This window comes from Balaenoptera acutorostrata, chromosome 13 (assembly GCF_949987535.1).
Source record: "Balaenoptera acutorostrata chromosome 13, mBalAcu1.1, whole genome shotgun sequence".
In the NCBI taxonomy this organism is placed as follows: domain Eukaryota; kingdom Metazoa; phylum Chordata; class Mammalia; order Artiodactyla; family Balaenopteridae; genus Balaenoptera; species Balaenoptera acutorostrata.
Window position 1 is genome coordinate 14173029 of NC_080076.1, and position 22754 is coordinate 14195782.

General features: G+C 33.9%; 1 protein-coding gene across 2 annotated transcripts in view; it reads left to right on the forward strand.

Annotated features, from left to right (window-relative positions):
- PIGN (phosphatidylinositol glycan anchor biosynthesis class N) overlaps nucleotides 1-22754 on the forward strand; it is a 111942-nt gene that overhangs the window by 56134 nt on the left and 33054 nt on the right. For both annotated transcript variants that reach the window (XM_057526991.1, XM_007192001.2), the window contains exons 17-25: nucleotides 118-217; nucleotides 322-414; nucleotides 1519-1610; nucleotides 3757-3865; nucleotides 5923-6031; nucleotides 12557-12659; nucleotides 17784-17886; nucleotides 19571-19657; nucleotides 22502-22557. In XM_057526991.1, coding sequence (XP_057382974.1) covers nucleotides 118-217; nucleotides 322-414; nucleotides 1519-1610; nucleotides 3757-3865; nucleotides 5923-6031; nucleotides 12557-12659; nucleotides 17784-17886; nucleotides 19571-19657; nucleotides 22502-22557 — 852 coding nt within the window. The remainder of the gene's footprint in view (nucleotides 1-117; nucleotides 218-321; nucleotides 415-1518; nucleotides 1611-3756; nucleotides 3866-5922; nucleotides 6032-12556; nucleotides 12660-17783; nucleotides 17887-19570; nucleotides 19658-22501; nucleotides 22558-22754) is intronic.

The window sequence follows — 22754 nt, forward strand, 5'->3', positions numbered from 1 at the left end:
TTGAAAATTCCCTGATTTCTATGCACAAAATTTTTATTTTTTACTATATGAGAACTAATTTTTTTATATTCAATATAGGTTATAAATAATCTTTTTATAAATAATCTTGTTAAACAGATTTCCAGTTATTCAAGGCTTGGTCACATTACTGTTGACCTTCCCTCCAAGTCATTTTGTTGGATACCTGTTACTCTTTATCCTGGGAGTTGAAGTATTAGTAAGTAATTTACCACGTTACCACATTTTCAGGTCTCTTTCATACACATGTAACTCCTTTGAAATGACCTCATTTTCCCTTTCTTCTTTGGATTGCATTACTAGGTTCTCAGTTTTTTCTACCGCTATATGCTTACAGCTGGACTCATTGCGTTTGCAGGTTGGCCATTTATCACTCCACTGTGGACTCGAGCAAAGGTATAAGTACTCACTTTGAAATTAGGCAGATTCATAGCGGCTTTGTTTTGATATGCGTTTAACTCAGGGAATTATTCATTTTTTTAAGAAAAGGGTAGAATGTGACCTTACATAAAGATCCTGATCCTTTTGACAGGAGGACTGATGTTGACTTTAAGGTTTCAGTGATTCATGCAGACTTTCATATCAAAGTGAACTGGTCTTGTGGTGATTGAAATACTCAAGAAGCAGAGCTGATTTGTCCTTCTCTGAAGCACTTCCTAGATTCCTTTGGGCTCAAATATCTAAATGCCACAGAGGAACTGCCCAGAGCAGTGCGGTGGCGTGAGAGGCCACACTCTGGACTCAAGTCAGAGGAGTCACCTCCCTCCTGGTCTGCAGCCACCTCAGTTTTTCTCTGGAGAAGTATTTATTCATGATAGATTATTTTAAAGTATGATTACTCCTGATTTTCTGCCTTTAACTAGGTAGGTAATTACAGTGTGCTTCTACAAAGAATACGCTCATGTTTCCACTTTGATACTTCTTGGTGGAGGTAGCAGGAAGATAGAAATATCTTCTTTCTACTCTGTGAGAACCTACAAAATTTTCCAATTAATGGGACTATTGACAATTTTTTTGTCTTAATCTAATTACAGAAGTATTTTTACTTATTTCCCTCCTGGGCACAATCATTTGATTATGATTGCAGGCCAGCTTTCTTAAAGATGTCATCAATATATGGTAGAACATAAATTGAATGAAGTGCTTGCTTTGAAACAGCAGACCTGAGTCTAAATCCTGGCTGTTTCATTTACTAGTAATAGATCTGGTGCTACTTACACTTTGACATCTCTAAGCTCAGTTTCCTCATCTGAAATACTGAGAATAATATAGCCTACCTATTGAGGTTATTGTGAGAATTAAATGAGATAATGCCTATATCATACCTAATATAGTGCCTACTATATAACAGATCCTTCACAAATAGTAACTATATTACTTTTTAAAGAGATGTAAGGCTTTGAATTTTCCTTTTAGTTTCACAGCCGTGTAGTCTGTGAAACAATGAAGACAGTTTTTTGTACCATAATTGTCTAAAGATAACTTTTTTCTTTATTTCAGAGCACCTCACTGAGTTGGATTTTCTTCTGTTTGCTCCTGGCAGTGTTCCCACTTATGCCTGTTGTAGGACGAAAGCCAAATATCTTTCTAGTGTATGCACCATATTTTAACTTATTTTCTTTTTAGTGCAATTGTTTTTCTCAATCAACACTATGAAATATGAACCAAGTCTTGGCCATGAGTTTAAAATCATGTGAACAAACTAGAAGTTAAAATACTAATATCAAACCATTAGTCATGATTTTGGCTCAGGCTCTGAGAGGCATTAAAACTCCCTGAAGATGCTTCTGGACCTTCGTAAAACATGAAATTGTGCCAGGCGCTTGGCAAATTAAATGGTCATTATTTCATTTAACATTTCCTTTCTTATTTTCTAATCATGTAATCATCTTTGTTACTTTCTTTTGAACTTTGTGTAACCAACTTTTTAGCATTCTAACCCCATCTTTAATAGATGAGGGTGTATCTTTTGAAGGAAAATTAACTCAATATTTTTTTAAAGTATGTGTTCATTTTAAAGTACCTATAAATTTTATACATTTTATCTCATTTCTGGGAGAATAACAATATGGAGTAGATCAGAAATTATTCCAGGAAGTCAATTTATTAGCAGAGCTCAAAAAATTATATTGAATTCTAAGAATATTTTATCTAAGCCATACTTTATTAGTTCTAAGTGAAAACATTTTGCAGCTGTCATAAACTGTAAACAGCATGTGCAAAGATGAATTCAAACATTTTATTTTTTGCTTCCCACTACTCTGTGAGCTCTTCTCTTGTCTCTATAAAGCCGCTTTCCCTCCTTTCATTGGCCTCTACCCATCTGTCCTGCTCAAGCACTATTGACATATTTGAACAGGACTTATGCTAAAAGGAAAAAAAATTATATAAATGGTCTTCATAGAAATTTTTCACTTTACCTCTTCCAGTAAAGATTAATTCAGGAAGCAAACTTGTTAAATCATGAGAAATCTAATTTATATTTTTAAAAATTATGTTGTTTCCCCTCTTAATTTAAATTCCTCAGTGCTTCAAGTTTCCCAGTGGCTATATTTGCAACTTCTTCATTTTGCCTCCTGGTTTATGGAGAAATTGCTACTCTCCATTTGATCTCTCACCTCATCTCCCTTCTTTAGAAAATTACAAAGATAGATATGTGAAATATTTAAGGATAAATTAAAAGAAAGAGCAAAACTGTATATAACATAGCTATAATATTCCTGTTACTCCAGTTTTCTGAGGTAAAAACATATTTGCCAATTAATTGAAATACCAAATTATTTTTTTTAAGAGGGTATGGCGGAGAAAAAGCAAAAACAAACAAAGAATCTTAATCATACACGGTTGTTTTTCATAAGTTTTAATTAACTTTTCCCTCATGATTCTTAAAGAGAATATTAGACGAATCAAAACAAAAGCAAAAACAAGCATTTTCCTGGGAGTTCCTGCTTCACGTTCTCCATAACGCTGCCTTTTGCTCGCTCTTATTTCTCTTAAACCAACTCCTTTTCACATAGTTCTATTATATTACTGGGTTCCAGATTCTATCCTCAACATAATTTCAGTCGTCCTATGTTACTTGGATTTTTAGGAGGTGAGAAATAGAACTCAATAGTAATAGTACAGTATTTCCTTGATGTTAGTCTCCTTCGACTTCAGGAACCATACTGTATCTGGTGTTCTTGAAAAAGTGTAATTTGTTGTTTCATTACTGTACCAATGCCTCACCCACATGCTGCTTTTGTGGCCCCTCTTCCATCCTTCCCTTAGCCAGAAACAGCTGTGAAAAGCACCAACATCAATGATAGAGAGGAACAATTTGTGGATTATAAATGTAGATTTTCCTTTTCGTATGAGTAAGTGCTCATAGTCAGAAAATGTATGGTGTAGATACTGATATATTTGTTTAGCTATCTTTTATATTGTTTTCTGTAAATTTATCCAAGTCAAGCTGAGAATTATGGTATGCGTAAATGTTAAAAAAATCAAATTATAGAGATAAGATGAAGATACTTAAAAAATTGTGTGAAAAGTTACAAATTACACCATCCCCACAGGATCTTTATTCTAAGATTTTTATTCTTCTTACACCTGTGTATTCATTTTGTTACTTCATCTTGATTAAGCCAAATGATTGAGAGGTTCTACATTAGAGTAAAATATCTAATATTTTCATGTGACGTATATTCTATAAATGTCTTACGAAAATTTGAAATTGTGAATTGTGTTTTAAAACAGAGTGGGTGCAGGCTTGCTGGTTCTTCTGCTATCCCTGTTTGTTGTAACATCTGTCATAAAAAGAAAAGATAGTTTTGTAAATGAAGAGCTGGTGTTACATCTATTACAGGTCAGTTACAGATTTTCAACACTATGTTATACAAATGATACACTAAAATGTATCTTACAGTTGTATTTAATTATCTTGTTCTTGAGATGCCATCCTGTTTTTTTTAACGTCAATACCAGCTGAGAAGAGTTTTCTGTTTAAGATATTACATGGAAATATATTCTCTAAAAGGTATGAAATAGCAAAAAGGTCAACAGGAGGCCCCCCAAAAATGCCTAGATAGCAGAGATTAAGGAGATATAAGAGGTATTGTCCAAAGAGTTGAACTGAAAAAGACTTCCTCTGGTCTGAGATTCTGTGTTGTCCTAATTTGGGTCAGGAAAAAAGTAAGTTCTTTGAAGTGAAAGCAGCCGCTTAGTATGTTTATATGAAGATTAGTCAGTTTAAGACTTCAGATGACATACTAGGAGAAAATAAACTTCACTTTGGTTGGTGGCTTTGGAGTGGTGAAAAGAACTTTGAACTTGACATTTCAAAATTGAGTCAATTCCCAGTTATGCTTTGTACTAGATGTGTGATTTTCAGTAATAGAACTTGTCTGTTTGTTTTTAATCTGTAAAGATAATATCCAGTAGGGTTGTAAGAGATTATATGATGTCATATTCTGTAAAATGATAGCTTTTTTGTAGATAAGAGTGGGAACCACTTTTTTCCTTTTCAACAATAAACAATAAACCACATCTAGAACACTGATAAAAAAACTTATTTGAGTCTCCTCAAAAAATTTACTCAGAACAAAGCTGGGATAATAGTATTTCCAAGAACACTCAAAAATTAAAATATACAACACTTAAAAGATGTTAACTCGTTCTTGGAGAACAACAGAGAACATATAAAAAGAGAAGTATTTTTGTCAAAGATCCTATCAAGCCATTGAAGCGTATCTTTTCATTTTAAATGGTATGCCGACTGGTTTTACACTAAACCATAGTAGCTTTGAAAAAATTCACCTGTAATAATGAATACTTTGACAGAAGTGAGTGTTTCTGAATCTTACTCTGTAGGAGCAAAGAATACCATGTTAAAATTCTTATGGACTTTGTGAGAAATACCCCTAAGTATAAAGTAATTCCTTCTTACATTAACCTTATTACTTTGCATTCATTCTATTGTGTACCATATATATATTTTTATGATTCTAAGATTTGTGTCTTCTCACATTTTAATGTATCTAAAATGAGAATGTGTCTCACATTTGAAAGGATCCTAGAATTGTGTCATAGATTTATTGACAGCAATTTTTCCTTCTTAATTCACTGAAAATATGAGTAAATGTATCTCTAGGATTTGGTTATCAGGTTGCTAATCTGATCTTTAAGAGAGTTTACTTTGTTCGTAACCATAATTTAGCTCATTTCTTAAATTGGCTATTAATCCGCTAGTTCAGGGGTCAGCAAACATTTTTCTGACTTGCTAGATTGTACATATTTTAGGCTTGTGGGGCATATGGAGTCTGTTGTCACTTTTCAGCTCTACTGTTGTAGGGCAAAGGGAGCTGTAGACAACATGTGAATGAATGAGAGTGACCATGTTCCAATAAAACAATATTTCTAAAAGCAATAGTTTACCAACTCTACACTAGTTTGTATATATTCCCTAAAGAATATTATACTCCTTGTATTCCCAGTACCAGTGAAAACTCAGGCCACAGATATGTATTGAATGAATAAATAGATATGACTGTTAGTGAGGGCCAGAGGTGGAAGACACTCAGCCATGTACACCAAGCTATATACATTTCACTCTCTGCACTTCCATGATTTAAGAAAAGTTCAAGATTAATAACAAATATTTCTAAGTAGAAACAGTGTGATAATGTATGCCAAAATACTCCTGAAAGTGTAAAACACCTCATTCATGCTTGTAAAGGAGGGCTTTTGCTTAGTACAAGAATTCTGACTGTTGGTCTTAGCCACAAGAAGGTGAGCTGGTCCAATTTCAATAACATTTTGGCCAGACTCCAGTTGTTCAAGCACTTTTCTAAGTATTCTTTCTAATATATAAATTAGTCACTCACCACCTTCTCTTTTATTTACGTCTTCTGTGTTTGTTTTCAGATGCTAAGCACGGTGCTTTCCGTGTGTGTTGTGTATGGCACTCATAATAGTCTACTCAAGAAACAAGGACTGCCTCTTATTAATCAGGTTGTTAGCTGGATAATATTAGGTAAGAGGTCAATCAAATCAAATGAGATAACTTTCCATCAAGTTACATCTTAAAATTATCCATTTACATCTGTATCATTGCTGTTGAACCAAATAATTTTGTTGTGGGAAAATAATAATAACGAGCTATTATTTCTATCTCTTGTTGGAAGTTGACAAAGAAAATTAGAACTTTTGTGAGCATTCATGTGTTATTAAGAATTACTTGACAGAATATTTATGACTTGATAATAAGGCTGTATATTTATTCGCACCTGATAAAAAGTGCTTCCAGAAGAGAAGAGGGTTTTGTGAAGAGATTCCTATGCTGAAATTTCATGTCAATTCATAAATTCTCCGTTCTTACACAGGGACTAGGAAGCAGTTAAATTTTATCTGTATTTCCCTTGCTGAAAATAACATTGATTAGTCACCTCCCAACACATTACACATTTTATAAAGCCGATTATACATTTTAAAACGTATTCCTCTATAATTCTTTTAAGAATGTGCGTGTGGAGCAAACAGATGTCGTTTAAGGACTTAGCCTTTTCCTTCCAACTGGAAGACAGGAGCAAATTTTAAGTCAAGGTTTTTCATTAAAAAAAAGAAAAAGTTTGTAATGCCTATGAATGACATGATGTGTAATTTAACATTTATTTATTTATAAATGATTTTTGTTCATCATTAAAAAAAAAAGATCTTTGGATGGAACTTTATCTTAAAAAGACGATTAAGGGATAGGAGTGTTTGTCCTTGGATTGCTCTTAAAATCCAAGCAGAGGCTTAAAAATACAACAGGAAATGGACATGTATCTCCTAAAGTTTTGATTTGCTCATTTTCTATACACCTTGGTCATTGTATAAGTGGAAGTTATTCTTGGACAATAAGTGTTCTTGTATATATAACTTTATTTTCACTATGTAAACTTCATTTCATTATGGGCATTATGTAGGCCTTCCCTTTTAAATTATCTTGATTACTAAAGTTACTATTTACATTCATTCTGCATGACAATAGCAGAGACTGCTCTTTCATTAAAAAAAAAATGTGTTTAGTTTGTACTATGTTCTGGCACTATTCTGTTCTCTGAGAATAATAAATATGGAACAAGTCCCTGCCCTCCTGGAGCTTATATTCTGCAGGGCTGGGTGGTGGGGCTAATATTCTAGTGGGGTATCTATATGTAATTGTCTCTCACATGACATGTTAGTTTTCAAATCCACAGAAAAATAAAAAATTATGAATGGCAACGATGACATTAAAGGGAAGTCTTTTTATTTTCCTGCATAGCTTCAAAAATATGCAGTGTATATAACACACACCAGCATATAAACAATATATCACCTAGGTATAAACCACATGAAGAAGAGAAGCAAAGAAAACAGAATTTGTGTTCATATTATTGTACCTCATTTTTAAACATCTAAAATGTCTAAAAAGGTTAAAAAAATAGAAATTTCCCAGAATTACAGAAAGTCATCCTCTACTTCATGTCCTTGTCCACCTGTGATTATGAGTGTATGTATGTATAAAATTTTTTAAACACCATATTCAATATTTTTATCTATTCTACCATCCTTATATTAATTTTTCAGTTGACTTAATAATATCCTTTATGGCATTTTCCCTTTGTTTGTCTTTTATGACATTGACATTTTTGAAGAATATAGCCAATTAACTCTGGGAAAACTTATATTTTACCCATGAGTTACGTTGAGACATTCTAACCAAGAACAAGGGATGTCCTTTCCCTTGTTCAAGTCTACCTTTGTGCCTTTTAAAGCAGTCTTCATAGTTTTCTTCATATAGGCTGGGAATATTTCTTGTTAAATATATTCCTAAGTATTTTATCTTTTTTGTTGCTATTATAAATGAGCTTTTCTCATTCATTGTATCTTCTAATTTTTAATTTTTTTTGAGTATAAGATGCTATTGATTTTTTTTTAACATCTTTATTGGAGTATAATTGCTTTACAATGGTGTGTTAGTTTCTGCTTTATAACAAAGTGAATCAGTTATACATATACATATGTTCCCATATCTCTTCCCTCTTGCGTCTCCCTCCCTCCCACCCTCCCTATCCCACCCCTCTAGGTGGTCACAAACCACCGAGCTGATATCCCTGTGCTATGCGGCTTCTTCCCACTAGCTACCTATTTTACATTTGGTAGTGTGTATATGTCCATGCCACTGTCTCACTTTGTCACAGCTTACCCTTCCCCCTCCCCATATCCTCAAGTCCATTCTCTAGTAGGTCTGTGTCTTTATTCCCGTCTTACCCCTAGGTTCTTCAAGACCTTTTTTTTTTTTCTTAGATTCCATATATATGTGTTAGCAGACGGTATTTGTTTTTCTCTTTCTGACTTACTTCAATCTGTATGACAGCCTCTAGGTCCATCCACCTCACTACAAATAACTCAATTTCGTTTCTTTTTATGGCTGAGTAATATTCCATTGTATATATGTGCCATATCTTCTTTATCCATTCATCTGTCGATGGACACTTAGGTTGCTTCCATGTCCTGGCTATTGTAAATAGAGCTGCAATGAACATTTTGGTACATGACTCTTTTTGAATTATGGTTTTCTCAGGGTATATGCCCAGTAGTGGGATTGCTGGGTTGTATGGTAATTCTATTTTTAGTTTTTTAAGGAACCTCCATACTGTTCTCCATAGTGGCTGTATCAATTTGCATTCCCACCAACAGTGATGCTATTGATTTTTTTGCATGTTAATTTTATATCCTACTTCTTTATTGAATTTTCCTTTCTTGAGTTAGGTTTATCATTGACTCTCTAGGTAGAATTTTCCAAGTATACCATCATGTAATTTACAAATACAGATGTATTTCCCCCTTCCTGTTCTTATTCCTCTCTTTTCTTTCATTTACTCGCATTGGCTAATACCTACAGAACAATGTTAAATAGTAGAGATAGTGAACCTCCTTGATTTTTTTCCTGATCTTAGTGGGAGTGTCTCTGGAGTCCCCCCATTTAAGACAAATTCTGGCTTTAGGACTGAGGTATATATATTTATCATGTTAAAGAAAGTACATGCTCTCCTGTTTTATGTAGGGTTTTTATTAAGAATGGATGTTGAATTTTGTCAAAGACATTTTCAACATCTATGGAGATAATAATATGGCTTTTTTTCCCTAGACCTGTTAATGTGGTGAATAATACTAATAGATTTCCAGTATTGAACCATTCTTGCATTTCTGATATAAACTCCTAAGACACATTTGATTATAATGTATTATTTTCTCAGTGTAGCATTGGAGTTCATTTGCTACTATTTTTCCATCAGTACTCATAAATGATATTGGTCTTTAATTTTCTTTGTTGTTCTAAATTTATCAGGCTTAGGTATCAGTGTTATATGTGCTACATAAAAAGAATTGTTTCTCTTTAATTTCTATACTCTGAAACAATTTATGTAGCACTGGGACTATCTGTTCTGTAAAGTTCTGAAAGAATTTCCCTGTGAAACTATCTGAATTTAGTCCTTTTTTGTTGGGTAGTCCCCTGATAACTTTGTATTTCTCTATGAAATTGGTCTGTTTAAGCTTTTTATCTCTACTGCGGTTAATTTGGAAATCTATATTTGCTTAAGGAATTTTCTGTTTCTTCTAGATTTTCAAATTTATTCATATAGAGGGATGCAAAGTAATCTCTTATGATTTTAAAAAATTCCTTCTGTATTATTAGTCATTTCCCTCATAATTTATTTTGTATATTTGCACTTTCTTCCTTTTCTTTGATTAACTTAGCTAGTGGTTTGTCCTTTTTGTTTATTTTCTCAAAGAACATGGATTTTGATTTACTAATTTGATCTACTGTTTTTCTGTTCACTACCTCATTAATTTTTGCTTTATCTTGAATTTCTAATTTTATTATATTGTGTCTGAGAGTATTTTTTGTATTATTTTTACCTTATAGAACCTACTGATATTTTCCTTGTGCCCTAGTGTATATGATTAACATTAGCATCCCATAGGTTTTAGTATGTTGTGTTTCCATTTTCATTTGTTGAAGTATCTTTTTATTTCCCTTTTAATTTCTTTTTTGATCCATTAGTTGTTCAGGAGTATGTTGTTTAATTTCCACATATTTGTAGATTTTTCAGCTTTCTCTTGTTGTAATTTCTAGTTTTATACTATTATAGTCAGTAAAGATACTTGATATGATTTCAGTCTTACTAAATTTGCTAAGACTTGTTTTGTGATCTATTATATGATCTATCCTGGAGAATGTTCCATGCACAGAATGTGTTCTGCTGCTACTGGTTGGAATGTTATATAAATTTTTGTTAGATCCATTTGGTCTAATGTATGGTTCAAGTCTAATGTTTCCTTGTTGATTTTCTCTCTGGATGATCTATCCCTTTCTGAAAGTGGAATATTGAAGTCTCCTATTATTATTGTATTCTTGTCTATTTCTCCCTTCAGATCTATTAGTATTTTCTTAGTATATTTAGGGGCTCTGATGTTGGGTGCATATATATTTACAGTTGTTATATCTTCCTGATCAGTTGACCCCTTTATCGTTACATAATGACCTTATTTGTCTGTTGTTACCATTTTTTGGCTTAAAGTCTATTTTCTTTGATGTAGCTATAGCTACCCTTCACTTTCTTTTGGTTTCTACTTGTATAGAATATCTTTTCCATTCCTTCACTTTGAGCGTATGTGTGTCCTTAAATCTGAAGTGGTCTCTTATAGGCTGGACATATATTTTAAACAAGACAATTCCTTCTTGGGATTAGGAGAACATCGGTACTAGAGGATGCCTACCATATGGTGCAAGGCATGAAATAGTTGACTCATAGGTAGGTCAGCAGTATCTCCAGACATATCTTCCAGGCACTAATTCACTATAGTCTAGCTCCAGTGAACATTTTTTGCTAATGTGCTGGGATCCCTAAATGGGTTATATGTTATGCAACTGGTTCTAACTTATGTCACTCAGGATGGGGACTCTTATTTCCCTTTTAGCATCTTATCAATCCTTTACACAAAAGTCAAACAAATACAGAAAATACAGTTTGGTAAAACAGGTCTCATTTGAACTGGCTTTTTAAATAAATATTAAAATACTATTTCTTTCTGTTAAAATATGTACCAGATGATGATAACATTACTGGAACTACACATCTGAAAAAAAATCAGAAGCGATTCTTCTAAGATTACTATAAATATAACTTACATAATCTTAAATCTTAAAGTGACTCAACTTTGAATAAGATTGTCTTTACATTTAACTTATTAGTAGATGTTGACTAGTAGTAATAATAGCACCTAGCAGTTATTAAGCACTTACTGTATCTCAGGCACTATGCTCAAGGAGCATTTTATAGGTGAAATTGTATTTAAACCTCACAACAACTTTATATCATTTCTACTTAACAGATGGAAATACTGCTTAGATAGATTAACAAACTTGCCTCATGGTTAAAAAGTTATAAGTAATTCAGCCAGGATGCCCTCCCAAGTTATCTGTCTTCATACTTTAGAGCATTTCATTCCACGCATATTGCCATCCTAGCCAGGAGGATTAAGAAATTATGCATATTTTCTTTCCAAAATAAAGATTGGGGAGTTTATGTTTTGCTACCCATTCCCCCCCCCCCCAATTTATTTGCTCTTCTCCCACTGAAGTAGTTGCTTTCTAATCCTGAGAAGAAAGATTACTTCACTTATTTGGATTACTCTTTTTTTTTTTTTTTTTTTTTATTTATTTATTTATTTTGGCTGTGTTGGGTCTTCGGTTCGTGCGAGGGCTTTCTCCAGTTGCGGCAAGCGGGGGCCACTCTTCATCGCGGTGCGGGGACCGCTCTTCATCGCGGTGCGCGGGCCTTTCTCTATCGCGGCCCCTCCCGTCGCGGGGCACAGGCTCCAGACGCGCAGGCTCAGCAATTGTGGCTCACGGGCCCAGCTGCTCCGTGGCATGTGGGATCTTCCCAGACCAGGGCTCGAACCCGTGTCCCCTGCATTAGCAGGCAGATTCTCAACCACTGCGCCACCAGGGAAGCCCTGGATTACTCTTATTACAACTGTCATGTGTGGTGAAGTCCTTGTCTCCTGTCTCTAATTTTCTAACTGGCACACTACAACTCTCAATGCATACTTTGCAGTGGGAAAACTTGGAGGAGGGAGTGTTTAGGAAAAATCAGTTTCTGGGGAGTAAGTTGTCTTTGAACTAAATGTTTAATTAGGAGAAAAGTTGCTGAATCTTGAGTAATATTTTTTTTATTATTTACATTAGAAAATGACAAATTATTTATTTAAGAGTTATTACAGTGAGCAAGGCTGAATATAAATTGGGAAAATCTGAACTAAACTGTGGTTAAAATGGTGAAATGTAATTTTAATTAAAAATGTGAAGTTTCAAATTTCTTACAAAAATGAGTAGGGCAAATGTAGCTTCATTTTAAATGTCACACAAATAATAAATGCTATAAATGATAATAGATTATTCAGTGCTTTAAACTCAACATACCCTGTGTCGCTTGTACTAACACTACCCACATTTGTTTTATTGCAGCCTCTTCCTTCATCGTGCCTCTACTGAGTCCTCTGATTCTCTTTGATCGGCTGTTTAGCATTCTTGTTTCCTCAATGTCGACCTACCTACTTCTAAGCACAGGGTATAAACTGTTTTTAAATTTAAATTTTTAGTAGCAAGTTTTAAATGACATATTGACATTTCTCTGAGTATTTTACCTCTGGAAATGAAAAATATGTGAATCTTGAGGAATAAATTATAAGTATTTTTCCTCTGTAAAAACTGTATGTGACTTGATCTGTAATCTTCAGTTTTCTTTTTCTTATCATTTTCACAGTATTGCCTGTAGTCTTTGTGTTTCTGTTTATTTCCTGAAGTTGCTTAAATATTGCTTACCTACAGTGTTAGAGAGTTCTGATAGATTGTGGAGGAATTTTAAGTCTCAAACAATGACTTACAAGAATTTTAGTCTTTGTTGCATTCCTTTCATGCAGTTTAAATTATGTTTTGATTTGTTCATTCTTCTTTGAGTATAATATTTTATTTTTACTCTTGCATATGTCATAGTCCAGATACTCCTTTTGATTCAGAAACCTTTTAGAATATTTTCCCAAAAGTTAAACTGTTAAAAAGTTAAACATTTTCATTGAAGATTAAAATTTTCTTGTAAAACAAAAACAAAGAACAGCTTGATTTGGGTTGGATTCTGAAGCATTCACTAGAAATCAGTGAGAACAATGACATACTCTCCCATCTACTTTGAAGAAAAGAGTTCTTCACTTGCTTTTGAATTTTATTTCATCTTTACTTAAATCTTTATGAGGGTGAGAAATATGCACATTATAATAAACACTGAATAGAACAGACAAATCGAATAAACACTGCTCAGACAGTTTCAAAATTTGGTCCAAATATAGGATCTTGATCCCAATTAGAATAAACCTAGGGATTTACCATTGTGCACATTTAAGCACATTTAATTTAAGAAATCTAAAAAGTGAAAAATCACGCCTAAAATCAGAATAATGAGTATGACCTTATTAATGAATGTATTAAGAAATATATTACCCAACATCAGAAAGTATATTTACCTTTGCAAAAAAAAATTAGACAGAGGTAGCTTGAAACAGCAGTCTGATCATTTCAGTTAGTACATTTTTCAGTGTCAAATCAGTTTTGCAAAACATAGTCCACCTGTTATCATTCCATGTCACTATTTTTGGACGACCTGGAAGGTTCTCCATGTAAATAAGTGAATAGTCAGAATTATAGGATATCTAAAAGAAATGCAGTTTCATTACTTTACAAAAGTACAGTAATAGTAATCCTACATTCTAACAATGCACCCTTGATTAAATGAATAAAGAAGGTTTATTTTTAATGAGCATTTAATTATTTTTATGCAGATGGAAGCTATTATAATACTTGAAAATAGTTCTCTTAAGTTGGTTAAACATTTTCTTCCAAAATTTTGATTATATTATCCCTTTGCTTAATAAAGTATAATACAAAGTAAATGTCTTTTCAGCCGTGTTCAATTTGCACAGAGACCAACTAGCAGATCCTAATTTAGAAAGGTTTTATTATGTACACTCTGAGCCCATGATGACATTTTATTGGTATTTCAGTTTATTAATTCAGATATACAGACTTTATATGAGATATTGGTTGTCTAAAGAAATAAAGTCCCATAAGAAGATTGTCTTTATCAGATTTATTCATCTACATTTTACAAAAATTTTATTTTATAGTTTTTGAAAAGAAGTAAATCAGTAGCACTATTTGTAGAACTATGGAATTCATGTTTTTACATATTAGGAAAGAATAATTTCATATATAAGTGCAAATATTTTAAAAATCATGGGGTTTTTTGTTTGTTTTGTTTTTGCTCAGAGAATACACTTTCTTGATTCAATTAGTCAACAAGTTTTTTTTCACATTTCTAGTGTCCTGAACACTAGACAGACATACAGTTATAACAATTAGTGTACCCCAGGTGTATAATAGAGTTGTAAGCTGCTATAAAATATGGACTCTATTTTACAATGTTAGGCAATTGCAAAATGCAACAATTAAGTTATCATAATTTAAGTTGTGAATTATGTGATATAAAGAATGACTAGAGACAGGGTTTGGGTAAGGGAGCTGAACTGCTGCCATCAAGGACTCATGTGGAAATTGAACTAAATTTTCAAGAATGTCTAGGATACAGGCATTCTATTTCTTTTCAATTTTTTTTTTTAATCATTGTAAACATAATATAATCACATTTTGAAGAGTAGGAATAAGGAAGAAAAATCATCTGTTAACCCTACCCCTTCTCTTGATGTTCTGACATATTTCCTTCCAGTCTTAGCTCTGTATTTATCTTTTTAACACAGTATTAATCATAGTCCATGTACTATTTTATATCTTTATTTTCTACTTTGCTGTATTTTATTTTTATTTTTTATGTTTTTAAATTTTAATTTTATTTTTATTTATTTATTTATTTTTGGTTGTGTTGGGTCTTTGCTGCTGCATGCGGACTTTCTCTAGTCGTGTTGAGTGGGGACTTCTCTTCGTTGCGGTGCTCGGGCTTCTCATTGCAGTGGCTTCTCTTGTTGCGGAGCACGGGCTCTAGGGGCATGGGCTTCAGTAGTTGTGGCACGCAGGCTCAGTAGTTGTGGCACACGGGCTTAGCTGCTCCCTGGCATGTGGGATCTTCCCGGACCAGGGATCGAACCCGTGTCCCCTGCATTGGCAGGCAGATTCTTAACCACTGCGTCACCAGGGAAGTCCCTTTACTTTATTTTAGAAGCATTTTCCTAGTTGGCTCATAGGCTTCCTAACCATCATTTTAATAGATTTTTAATATTCTATGACATGGCTGTACCTTGATCTTTCCTGTATTTTTTGGTCACTTTATTTCCAGTTTTTATTGTCATAAATAATGTTTTGAGTTATGTTTGTATGCATAAGCCTTTTATATAGTTAGATTATTTCCTTTTTTCACTTCTCAGTTGTAGTATAGGTGGGCCATAAAATATGAATTTTTTTTTACTTTTGTCTTAAGAACAGTGCCAGTTTATAATATTACCAACAACCTATGAGGGGACCTACTTCATCATATCCTTTCATATCTCATTTTTAAATAAGAATATCAAATGCTATTTTAGTAAGCCAAAAATAGTGCAGCTTTGTGTCGATACATTTTTCTGCACTTGTTTTACTAATAATATTTTCTCACATATGTGTTGTCTGTTCATATCCTGGGGTGTCCTAAGTCTTAGATACCAAGTGATTTGTGTATGCCTTCTCAAACCTGAATGTTTTCTTCTGCCTGATCTTCAGTGTTTTAGTTTTATAATCGGTGGTAGAGTTTAAAGCATTTTGTTTCTTTTGCTTTCTCATGTTTAGGAAATAGCACAATATGGAATAGAGTTCAATAGTTGAAAAACTTGAAAGAGAAATACAGGTTTTTTTTGTTTTAATTTGGTTTGCTTGATTTTGTTTTGTAACTTCCAATCAACAAATACTTATTATGAGGGGGCCTGTAGTGGTGACAAGACTGACCCAGTCACAGATTTTCCAAACTAGTGAGGAATGCATATTAGTAAACATGTGATTAAAATAGTGTGATGGGGCTTCCATGGTGGCGCAGTGGTTGAGAATCTGCCTGCCGATGGAGGGGACACGGGTTCGAGCCCTGGTCTGGGAAGATCCTACATGCCGCGGAGCAACTGGGCCCGTGAGCCACAACTGCTGAGCCTGCGCATCTGGAGCCTGTGCTCCGCAACAAGAGAGGCCACGATAGTGAGAGGCCCGCGCACCGCGATGAAGAGTGGCCCCCGCTTGCTGCAACCAGAGAAAGCCCTAGCACAGAAACGAAGACCCAACATAGCAATCAATCAATCAATTAAAAAAAAAAATAGTGTGATAACTACTATCATATGTAGAGTATTTTGGGGATTACAAAGGTGAAACACTTGTCTTAAACTAGGGCAGAAAAGGATTAGGAAAAGCATCTGCCACTGCGTTATCTCATGAACATTTCTCCTTTGTCCACATTATAATGTCCACATTATATGCCAGCCTAAAGATGTACCATACATTATTTAACTAAACTCCCCTGTGGATATTAAGTTGTTTTCTTGTTTTTCTCTTCTGTAAACAATATTGTAACAAACATCTTCAGATGGGAATCATAGTGCATATGTCTGATTATTTTCTCAGGGTGAATTCCTAGAAGTGACATTATTAGATTATACTATATGAATATTTTTTAGATTCTTGATGCATAGTATTAGATTGCCTTCCAGGAAGTATTTGTTCCTATGTAGAGAGTATGAGTTCCTTTTTCATTATACTCTTGTTGACATTTTTTTAATATGGGTAAATATTATAAGTGACTATGGCATCTATTTTTTAATTTCTATATCAGTTATCAATATGGTCAGACACTTTTATGGATTTATTGGCTCTTTTTTTTTCTTTTTGAGAGGTTTATATTCCCGTATTGCACCCATTTTTTTAAAAATTGGGGATGTTTGTCTTGCTTTTCTTCTCTGTATATTAATCATTTTAACCCAGGAATTGTCTTTTTATTTTGTCTTATGTTTTCTTTCTTTTTTGTGTATTTCTGTCATTTACCTCATGAATGAATTTTAAATATCTCTACTATTTTAAACGTGTAATGATCTCAAGATCTGATAAATTTCAAAAGATGGTGTTAGAGTTGATATTTATTTATTTATTTATTTATTTTTATTAAAGGTTTTTATTTATTTATTTATTTATTTAATTTATGGCTGTGTTGGGTCTTCGTTTCTGTGCGAGGGCTTTCTCTAGTTGCGGCAAGCGGGGGCCAATCTTCATCGCGGTGCGCGGGCCTCTCATTATCGCGGCCTCTCTTGTTGCGGAGCACAGACTCCAGATGCGCAGGCTCAGTAATTGTGGCTCTCGGGCCTAGTCGCTCCGCGGCATGTGGGACCCTCCCAGACCAGGGCTCGAACCTGCGTCCCCTGCATTGGCAGGCAGACTCCCAACCACTGCGCCACCAGGGAAGCCCCTAGAGTTGATATTTAAATGTTACTTTCCTTTCCTACTTTCTTCTTCTGGAAAGCCTAAAAAATTTAAATTTTGTGATATTGTAACTTAGAAGTATTATCAAGATTGTTTTAATTTTGAGAAAGACCTATTAGTATTATAAATTTGCATTTTTATTTGTTTAATGTTTTTTTCTTTTCTACCCTCCCACTTCCACCTCACACCCTCCACCCCTTAGGTATGAAGCTCTCTTCCCATTAGTATTGTCATGTTTGATGTTTGTCTGGATACACATGGAACAAGAAACCCTGCCACAATCTGTTGTTTCCTGTAAACAGAAGGTAGCTTGTCAAAATCATTCTTGCATTTATTTAAGAATATTAGAGTATTCTCTATCCTATAAGGAGGTTGCAATGTTATTTCATCAAAAATTCTACTTAAAAATTTACAGTACTTAAGGCATTAATAATTAAGTTAATAATTAAGTCAAACAATTAGTTTGTAAGGAAATTTTCACTTACAACAGAAAAGCATGATTTTATTGTTTCATGGGCATTATATGGGTTGGGCTTTTCTTAGAGATTATTTGAGAATCTCTGATGCAAAAAAACATTAATATAGGTGAAAGAATATAGGAGAAAGAATGTTCTTTATCTTGTTTGCCTTTGTTTTCACATCTAATTTTTCTTTCCTTCAGTTTATTTTCATTGGAATAATATTTATGTTGTCACACTTGAATTTACGAATTTGATCATAAAGTGACATTTGTGTTCCAGTGTTATATTTCTCTTTCTAGTCATTCTAGTCCAAAATGCTTATTCTGTCACCTTAGTGATCATGGCCTCAGTCCAAATCTTAGACTGTTTATTCAACATAATATACTTTGAATTGGCTAAAAGCCAACCAGATATTAAGGACACCTTTATCATGTTGAGCTAGAGAGTTATTTGATGTCTCTTGCCTTTATTTCAGAACTGAAGATAATTATAAGAAATTTGTGATAAAATATTTACAATTTTACTGAGGTCAGATAAAAGAAATATTGCAGGAAAATACCTTCATAGTTGATCCATTGATTCATCCTTAACTGGTTCTAGTTGAGTTCACAAAGAGTACTTGATGTTTTAGAATAAACAATTTCAATAAAGAAGAAACTTTACTGAAGTATATTGAGTAATTACTGGTTTTTAACTTTCAGTCCTGGAATATTAAAATAATACATGAAAAGAAGTTTTGATCAGATTCAAGTAAATGGTCAGACTGTCCTTAGTATTAAATATTCAAAATTTTAATAATTAAATATTATTAAATTTAAAATGAGGTTTATTGTGTTATTTTTTAAATTCTATATTTTAACTGAAAGGAGATATGTCTTTTTCTAGAAAAGAGGATTAAAGCATCCTAAGAACTTAACAGAAAATTACATGGGAAGTGGGAGATAGGGAAAGTCTCCCTTTAAACTTATCCATGAGTTTTTCTTTTGTGGAAAAAGGGGGATTAAGCAAGAGTGCATCCATCATGTTGGAATTGAGAGGCTTTTTATTTTACCAGGACAGAAATATTTTGCTTTTTTATAGAGAGAAAATAATTTCTCTGGAAATGAGTTAACAGAAGAACAAAAAAACAGAAAAATACTTAATTTATCCTGCTTTTTAATATCATACCATACTTGAGTTTGAGAAGATCGGGACACTGAGAAATCAGATGTTAGAAAAGGGAAAAATTATATAGGGATTTAAAAGTGAAGCATTTATACAGGATAATAAAAAGCTCAATTCTCACTTTTATTACACATGTGGCAATACTACAACTCTGTTCAGTATATTATTAACAGTATATTTTACCTTTCGGCAAATGTTATTAAGGTGAAATTAAGCTATAGGAAAAGATTTATTTGTTTTTGTTTGTTTTCTTGTCAGTACAAGTTATCTTTCTAGCTATTGTAACTTTGACGGTAAGATGCTTTTGAGGGTAGAAGTAAGCGAACTGTTATTGTGCATTTATAAATGTCTTCTTATCTCACAGGTCTCCAGTATCCAATTCACCTATAATACTGATATAACCCGGTTTCGAGACCTCTATCTGGATGACATCCGTAGGGCCTTTTTCCTTGTATCCTTTTTATGGACTTCTGTTTTAAGGCACTGCAACCTCCCATTTAATGGAGTAAGATGAAGTGGGAGGGGTTTCTGCCTGTCATTTGGTAGTGGTATTACCTTGGAGGCCATTTAACCACCCTCCCAACCATAATTTTCTCATATAGTTTACACTTCAAAAAAATTCTGAAACTATAGACAAGCATAAAGAATGATATAACAAACAAATGTATATATGTGTATTCTTGCCATCCAAGATATCAACAACTAATATTTTGTCACATATGTCACACATTTTTAAAAATTAAAATATTACAGCTAAAGACAGTCTCCTTTCAACTTCCAACTCCAATCTAATTTCCCTCATCCAGAAGAAACCACTATTATGAGTGAGGTTTGTATCTTTCTATGTGTATTTTATACTATACTCATGTTATACAACATCTGTCTCACAAGGTTTTTGGATCACATCAGAGGCAATATTGTGTGAAAGTTATTTGTATTAGAAGTTTGAAAGACAATGTGACAGAATAAAGTCTCACTTTGGGAAGGCTGGCTGACTGACTTGAAGAAACTCATAGGGAGATATTTCCTTTGAACTTACCGTGGTGGAGTCTGGACCTTATAGTTCCAGAAAATAAATGTTCTTATTCTCTCCTCTACCTCTTGCCTTCACTCTCAATTTTGCTTTCTGTCTTTGCAGATTCCTTCCACTCAGCCTATACTAATAAAACACGTCTTCCTTTGAACCCTGCATCTCCCTAAATTATAATTTCATCTTGTCCTTTGTGTTTACTACCAAGCTCCTTGCTGCTACCATTTCCTCCCCATTTATGTACTGTATCCTCAAGCCTTGACCAGTGCCTGGCACATAGTAGCTCTTCAGTATTTGTCAAATGTCTGTGCTGAAGTTGTCCTCTTGTGGTCTGCAGGGCCTTCCTGATTGCACAGTCTCATCTGTTCAGTTTTACTTGACCACTCTTACAGCATTCAACTCAATTAATTTTTCTCTTTCTTTTCCCTTGACATCCAGAACATGATCCAGGTTCTCTTCTCAGCTTTTTACACCATCTCTATTCTCCTTCATGGAAACTTACTCTTCCTTTGCTCTTGAACCATGTATGTTTTTCTCCAAGCTCTATCGTTAACCTTCTCCTCTAATTGTGCCTGGGTAATGTCATCCTCTCCTATAGCTTTGACTGACACCTCTGTACAAACAACTCTAAGATCTACTTCTCCAGCCCTGACCTCTCTGACCTTAAGAGTCATATGTCCAACATCCTGCTGGGCATCACCAGATATATGTCCACACTGACTAATGACTGCCCACCCCTCTCCAAAATCACTCTCTGCCAGGTCTCATCTCATTTAATGGCATCGCCATGCTCCCAGCTACCCAGGGCATCAAACTTGTCATATTTAACAACTCCCTGTCTAGTTTTAAAGTTCCATGGTCTCCCCTCCTTCTCCATTTCCACTCTAACCACACTGGTTCAGACGTTCCTTGTCCCCAGCATGGACTACTGAAATAGCTTCCTAATTGAATTTCCTGCCTCTAATTATTTGTATCCCTGATCCAAATATCTCACTGTTATTGGTATTTCTTATTTATATTACTCACCTAAAATGCTTGCTAGCTTTTCATTGTCTCCACAATAAAGTTCAAGGTTTTTTATTAATACGCCACCAATCTACATTTCTTGCTTCATCTTTCACTGTACCCTTCAATAAACCCTCAGCTTCTATCACACCTGTTTACTGTTTCTTGACTACATCAATTTTTTTTTTTTTTTTTTTTTTGTCTGCACCGGGTGGCATGTGGGATCTTAGTTCCCTGACCAGGGATTGAACCCCGCACCCCCTGCGTTGGAAGCATGGAGTCTTAACCACTGGATTGCCAGGGAAGTCCTTGACTACATCATTTATTTCCCACTGTTTACCTTTAAATTCATCTTATATACTTCTACATATCATCATAATCTTAGTCACCATATGAGCACTTTAAACTATTTTATTTATATTTGTATTCTTAGTGCCTAGCTCTGCCTCTGACATGTACTAGATGATAAATCTTGGTTGGTTAGTTGACTGGTTGAATGCATGGAACAATGAAAATATTTAAGGCTCAAGTTACCAACGCAAATGCCGCTTTTTCACTGAAATTTGTCTTGATTCATACTTCCTTTTTAGTGTTTCTGTACCATTTTTGTGTATGTGTTTATGATAATAAAGTAACTAACATTTATCGAGCCCTTTCAGTGGGCCAGGCACTATTTTAAATACTTTACTAGCAGTAAGTTCTTAGACCCCAATATAATTAATACCTACTTTTTATTACTGCACTATTACAAATGTAAGTTTAAGAAATGTCAAAAAGATGTTTACTTTCTCATTCTCTATTGAATTATTTTAAAACATGATATCTTATTTCTTCCTAAGCCTTTCAAAGAACGTGGCACGTTTCACCTGGCACACAGTGAGCATGTATGAAATGAAATCGTATTTCAGCTGAAAATGTCTATCGCTTTTTTTTTAAATCATTAGCAGCCAACTACAAATAACAATAATCCAACTGTTTATGTTAGAGGCGAGGAAAATAGTAACCTTCCCAAGGTTACTAGTGACAAGTAAGGATGACCTCCCAGGCCTCGTTGTTCTTAGTACATTGCGTGTTCAGTCTGGTTCTTTCCAAATGCATTCACAAGGAGGTACAATGGAACACTCATTTACAACAATTTATGATCAAATGTACAAGTAGAAAAGCAAATTACCCTCATGGTAGAATAGGTATATCTTTTCTCAATGAAAAAGAACTTCTATGAATTCTGACTTGTTTTGGCATTTCCTTAACTCTATTTAGGTTTTCTTCTTAATGACAGCCTTTTTTGGAACTGGGAATATAGCTTCTGTTAACAGGTAATTTAAAATAAAAACAGCATATGTATAACCGGAAAATAATACAAATAGGGATTTTGTTCTGTACCTCACTTTTTACACTAAAGGATGTATTTTGAAAATTGATATGTATCGGCACATACAAGTCTATCTCATTCATTTTACTGATTTTGTAATAGTTCTTGAGACAATGTATACTTGTGCTTTAGTAAGAGTAG